Source organism: Ambystoma mexicanum, chromosome 9 (genome assembly GCF_040938575.1).
Source record: "Ambystoma mexicanum isolate Mex_15411 chromosome 9, UKY_AmexF1_1, whole genome shotgun sequence".
NCBI lineage: Eukaryota > Metazoa > Chordata > Amphibia > Caudata > Ambystomatidae > Ambystoma > Ambystoma mexicanum.
Window position 1 is genome coordinate 192,760,748 of NC_090931.1, and position 6,000 is coordinate 192,766,747.

The 6,000-nt window shown below is 47.0% G+C and overlaps 1 protein-coding gene across 1 annotated transcript in view; it reads right to left on the bottom strand.

Moving 5' to 3' along the window:
- The window catches only part of LOC138487292 (general transcription factor II-I repeat domain-containing protein 2B-like), a 48,021-nt gene extending 42,267 nt beyond the window's left edge, over positions 1–5,754 (bottom strand). Inside the window, exon 1 of the mRNA XM_069613904.1 lies at positions 5,524–5,754. Coding sequence (XP_069470005.1) covers positions 5,524–5,754 — 231 coding nt within the window. The remainder of the gene's footprint in view (positions 1–5,523) is intronic.
- Positions 5,755–6,000: the final 246 nt, after the last annotated feature.

Here is a 6,000-nt window from a genome sequence, read left to right on the forward strand (position 1 = left end):
TCGTGATCGGACGCTCCTGCGATCACGTGGCTCACACACGTGATTGGCGCACACGCGATTGGACGCGTGGAGGAAGAGCGTCCAAGCGCCGGCAGCGGAGACGCGGAATGCCCGTGGCGCGTCTCCACGGCAACCGCCAATGCAGAAATGGAGAGCGAGGCATAAACCAGCGCCGCTGAGTTCGGCCAGCCCCTTGTCGGCAAACCTGAAGGTGAGGATGTGCAATGGTGCGTGTGGAGACTTGCTGTGCTCTATGTCTCTGCCGTGTATTGATGGAATTACGGGGTGCAACAGGAGGGCTTATGGATGTGGATGTGGATGGGGGCGTGACAAGAAGAAGCTTGAAACATTGAGTTTGGGAAGAGACCTATGGCAAAGACTGAACACTCAATGTCCATGATGGAGACCTATTGTGAACTCTGAAACCAAGGCCCAGGAGGGACTTGTTGGGAATCATGAGAAAGTCCAGGTACGCGAGAGACCGGACATCCAAGCAGGAATGTTAAAAGCCTACAAGAGAGTTATAGGTAATCTAATGGAACCAAGAAAAGGAGGCCCACAAGTGGTTGTGTGGAGCATTAAGGAATCCTGAAGGAGAAAGCATTGGGAAGCCAGAATCCTAGGAAAGGTCAGGAGAAGCTAGGTAAAAACCAGGAGGCCGGAACAGCTGCGAGTACCTGCTACCTGAACATCCATTCCATGCTGTTCCATCCCTGACACCACCCCGCAGCGCAAACGTGTGCAAAGTCGATGTGGAAACAGCCGCTCGCATCCACGGCGAGGATGTACGCCCTATTTTGCCCCCGTCAGTATCTCACGGCTCTGATGGGAACGAAACGGTGGCGGAATCATCCGTGGACCCTCAGGTCCCCGGTGGGGACAGGGCAGACGGAAAGGAAGCACACGGATCCACCAACAGAGATAGGGGTAGGCACTGCAGTAGCACATTGCTCCTCCAGTGAGGAAGCTGAAAAACGCGCTGACCCAACCCCTTACAGCGACCAGCCCCCCAGACACAGCAAAATCATTCTTACTGAAAAAGCATGCTCTAGGAATCCCTTGTGGAACAGGCATCCGAACAGAGCCTAAGGCAAATCACACTATAAATCATGACAGTGTGCACACACTGTTGGACTGTTGGGAGGGGGCAGGCCTCCAGGGAGACACCAGGAAAAACAGGTGGAGAATGACCCAAGCAACCAATTAGGCGAAGGGAGACCAGCTGGGTAGAATTAGCGCAATGAATGACCCTATCAGACTGAAGAGGGGGGGATAGAAAGGGAAGTAAACCAAACAAAGGTTGTGCGGTACTTTTTGTCATTACAGCAAGAAGAAGGAGAAGAAGCAGAGACAGTGGCGTACGTCCGGGCATATTAGAGGAGATAGAGTTTACTAAGGGTGCTTCCCACCTTTTTTGATAATGGGGGCCTGTCTCATAGAAGGAACATTCAGTACAATCTAGAACAGCAAGGGAAACGGGCTCCCCCTCCCTCTTTCATGCTTTTAATGACTTTGAGCTAGACCGTCTGTGCTACGATTGAATACATCATCTGGACGTTCACCAGAAATCTGTTTAAAACAGTTTAGTGATTCATTGTTGTTTTGTAAAAACAGCTTCAATAATAACGGACATAATGAGTGCCGCCCCCTTGCAAGTTCACGTGTAGAGTTGCCTGTCGTAGCTGCTATGCATTTATCTAACTCTAACTTTAACCACTGTTTTTTTTTTAACTTTGTTTTTATTGAACAACACGATTATACAAACAGCTAGCCAGGTAACCCCTGGCTTTAAAACATCAATATAAGAAGATGTCAAATATTATTCCTTCCCACCCCTCACATCCCTCCCCCCAACATCTAGGCATACTAAGTGCCGTCTGACTGCAGGTGAAGAAAGCAGTGGGAAGAATGACCAGTTACTAGCTAGAACATTACACGCCAATTGACGTGGTGAAGTCGTGCCTTGTCCTAACAACTTTAACAAATAGAGGTAAACAAACGGTGGTACAGTAAAAAATTACAGGGGTTCCATTAACATTTATGGCTCACAGACTCATAGCGTCACATTCGTCATTAAGGAGAACAACAGTCCACTCCTGCACAAAGGAAGACCTAGCATCATTAGTAATGGCAGTCCGTTTCTCATAGGTAAAAATAGCCCCTAATTTATTAACCAGTCCGTCTTGGAGGTGGCCAGGCTGCTTTTCAATTTCTGAGCAAGGGCTAACCTCCCCGCTCTCAGCATCGCTCCAACCACTTTCGGAAAGGTACGCAACTCAGAATCCGGCATAGGCGTACCCAAAAGGATCTCCAGAGGAAGTAGAGACGGCTAACGCCCACCATGCATTTGATCCAGCTAAGCAATTCAGCCCAATACACCTGATAACCAGACATTCCCATCCCATGTGATACCAACTACCGCGTTGCGAGCAAAACCTAGGGCATAGCGGGGAAACATTTTTGAACATTTTGGACAGGGTAGCCGGAGTGTGATGCCAAGAGTGACGTATCTTAAAGCTGTGCTCCATGGCCGAAGAATACAATGACCCAGAGAAAATAGATTTGAAAATCGCCCTCCACGTTGGCTTCTCCAAAGTCATACCCAACCTCTCTTCCCATATTTGTTTAAAAAGCTGTCTACCCTCTAGACTAGCTGTGATTAAAGCATTATATATCTTAGAGAGGGAGCCCTTCCTCGTCGAGGGTTCGACCAAGATTTTTTCAAAGGAGGTGAGGGGGCGACTCAAGTCGGAGACCCACCGAGGGTGAGTCAGAATCCCTTTCAGGCGTAAGCATTTGAAAACCGATAGGGGATTATCTCCCAATGCCTCGGACAGTTGGCCGTATTCAACAAAAAAACCCTGGCGGAAGAGTTTTGCTGCCGTCTCCAGGCCCTTGTCTGACCACAACTGAGTGTCACGGAAGTCCCTAATTCCAAGGTTGAAAGGGGGGCTCCAAAGAGACGATAGGGGAGACGGCAGGAAGAGAGCTGTTTATTATCTTTATTCAGTTTCCAGGAAGCCCATAGCGCAGCGGGAATAGGATGAGATATAAGGCGAGAGGGGAGGGCTTTTGGGGAGGCCCAGAGTAGATCTCTTACTTTTTTCGGGTATGAGTGCATGTCCTCGATATAGGTCCAATAAGTTTCCATCTCATCCCTCATGTGTTCCAACATCACGCGGAGCTGGGCTGCCTTATGGTACAGCCTAAAGTCGGGGAGACCGAAGCCTCCACATGACTTCGGTAGGGTTAAGGTTGAGAATTTGGCTCTTGCTCTTTTACCATTCCAAATAAAACGGTGAAGTCGGGACTGTAATACCTCAAAGAAAGCCTTGGGAATCCCAACAGGAAGGGCTGTGAAGAGATAAAGAAGTCATGACAAGATGTTCATTTTCACCGTAACCATACGCCCGAACCATGAGAGAGTAAGGGGAGCCCAGCGTAAAAGGTAGCTACCAATCTTAGCCAACATTGGAGGGAAATTTGATTGAAATAATTGGGATAAGTCTCTGGGGATTTTGGTGCCCAAATACGTGGTAGCTTCCTGTTCTATTCTAATTCCCTGCATCTCGGTACTCCCTCCGATGTCGCAATCTCTGGTACCCATGGCATTATACAAGACTTAGATACATTTACCTTAAGCCCCGAAAAGGAGCCAAAAAGGCCAATGAGGTTAAATAGCTGAGGAAGGGAGACTGGAAGGTTGGTCAAATAGGCTAAAATGTCATCCGCAAACAGGGAAAGTTTGAAGTCACAGTCACCACAATGCACCCCGGAGATCTCATGATCAGCCCTAACTGCGATGGCCAGTGGTTCCATTGCCAGGGCGTATATGTTATGTTATGTTACTTGGCATTTATATAGCGCCTTATGTATCATTGATATGATCTCAAAGCGCTGGTAGTGTTGAACGCCCTCAGGAACCGTAGTTCAAGTCAGTAGAGAGAGAGAGAGAGAGAGAGTTTCATATGGTGCGTTGGTGCACCAGATATGTGTGCAGCTGGTGTGGTTGTTGCATGATAGCTGCTTCTTGGCGGTAAGTGTGGTGCTGAGGAAATCAGCTGGATGTGTTCAGTCTGGAGGGTGGACACCCAGACTGAGTTCTGGTTGCGTTAGGCCTGAAGAGACACCTAAGCTAGCCGGAATGTGCTCAGCTAGCTGTGTTTGATTAGGATGTTGAGGTGTTCGTGGGGTTGTGTTAGTATGATAACAGCTAGACCGATGTGTGTTCTAGTTGAATGATGGTGTATAGGAGAGAGTAACCGTAGTAGTGTGATAAGGTGGTTATCATTAAAGCGCCTGCGACCAAGCACGAGAGCAGGACAGAAGGCATACATAGCGGCTTACGTATATAAAGCGACAGGATGGATAGGGATAAACATGTGACACGGATAACATGGGGATGCAGGTACATAGCATATACATGGCATATATAGGAGACACAGAGATGTATCTGTTCCATCCACTATGTCCTTTCCATCCACTCCATCCTTTCCAACCACATGGAGAACGGGTGTTGTCTCTATCCGCACCATAGATGACGGTATTAGTGACACTTTCTAGATTCAATTTCAACACAGTGACGCTATTAGGGCACACTCAATGATGTATAGGAGAGGGGATAGAGGGCACCCCTGACGGGTGCCTCTGGAGAGGACCATGGGAGTCGAGGTGCAGCCACTGACCAAGACCCTAGCAGAGGGGTCATTGTACAATGCCGAGATCCACCCACAAAATCTGTCACCCAGGCCCATTTTTCGGAGTCTGTATACAAGAAGGGGTCCTGCCTGTAGGGATGCTATTTGGTTGCATACATATTCAAAATGCAAATTTATTTACATAAATGGCACACTGGCAGCATACTGTTTACTGTTGAGTTGTGCAAAGCCGTGTAAAAAATGCAGTATAGGCACTCAGAGTGAGTTACAATTTGTTTTACTGGTAATGGACACATTCATTATTAAAGACATACATAGAAGTTAAAAAGGTTCTGTGAGCAAATGTACATCAAAATTCTTAATAAACATGCAAGTGTGAGTTCATGAATATTCAAACCAAGCACGTACAAGCATTACTTCATGCTCAATGTACATGTAGCAATGAAATCTCAACAGTGTTAATTATTTTCACATGTAGCGCAGGGAAAGCAAACAAGGAATTTCCAACTACAAATGCATTTACTTCATGCAAAATTATCATTTTCATGTGAACACTGTAGGTAAGTATAAAAGATGCAAAAATAGTCCCAAATCATAGAGTCCATAAGGTGCATACAATTCTGGACCTTGTATTTAGAAAGTGGACATCTTGTGTAAAGTTTTTTAGGGGGATTTTTTTTTTTAGACCTTAAGAGGGTCTGTTCAAGCCAGGCTGTAGGGTGACCTTGTGATAAAGTATCACAACTTAAGGTCTAAAAAAGAAAGAATCCCCCTAAAAAACTTTTCTTGTATACAGTCTTTGTTAGCCCATAGTCCTGCACCTGTTCTGGGCCCTCCCTCCAGTGTCCTCCATTTTTCGGTGTACCTTTCCCATGTAAGGCCATTCAACACGGTCGAAGGCCTTTTCTGAGTCCAGCGAGAGAAGGTAGCCCTCTACTTCTTGCCTCGATACCTCGTGCATGAGATCCAGGGTCTTCTGCACATTATCAGATCCCTGGCGACCAGGAATGAAACCAACCTGGTCCCCATGCAGCAGGGATGGAAGGTGTTTCACCAATCTATTGGCTAAAGGTTTTGCTAAAATCTTAACATCCATGTTCAGAAGGGAGCTAGGACGATAAGATTGGCATTGGGAGGGATCTTTCCCTTCCTTGGGGAGAACCACTATGAGGGCAGACATCATGGTGTGTGGGAGGGTGCCTGATTCCAAAGCAGCATTAAACATTTTAGTCATGAACAGGGCCAACGTAGAGCGGTATGTTTTGTAAAAGCTAACCGTAAAACCATCCCCCAGGCGACGTACCACTCTTCAGGGAGGAAATGGTGTCAACTATCTCTTGTG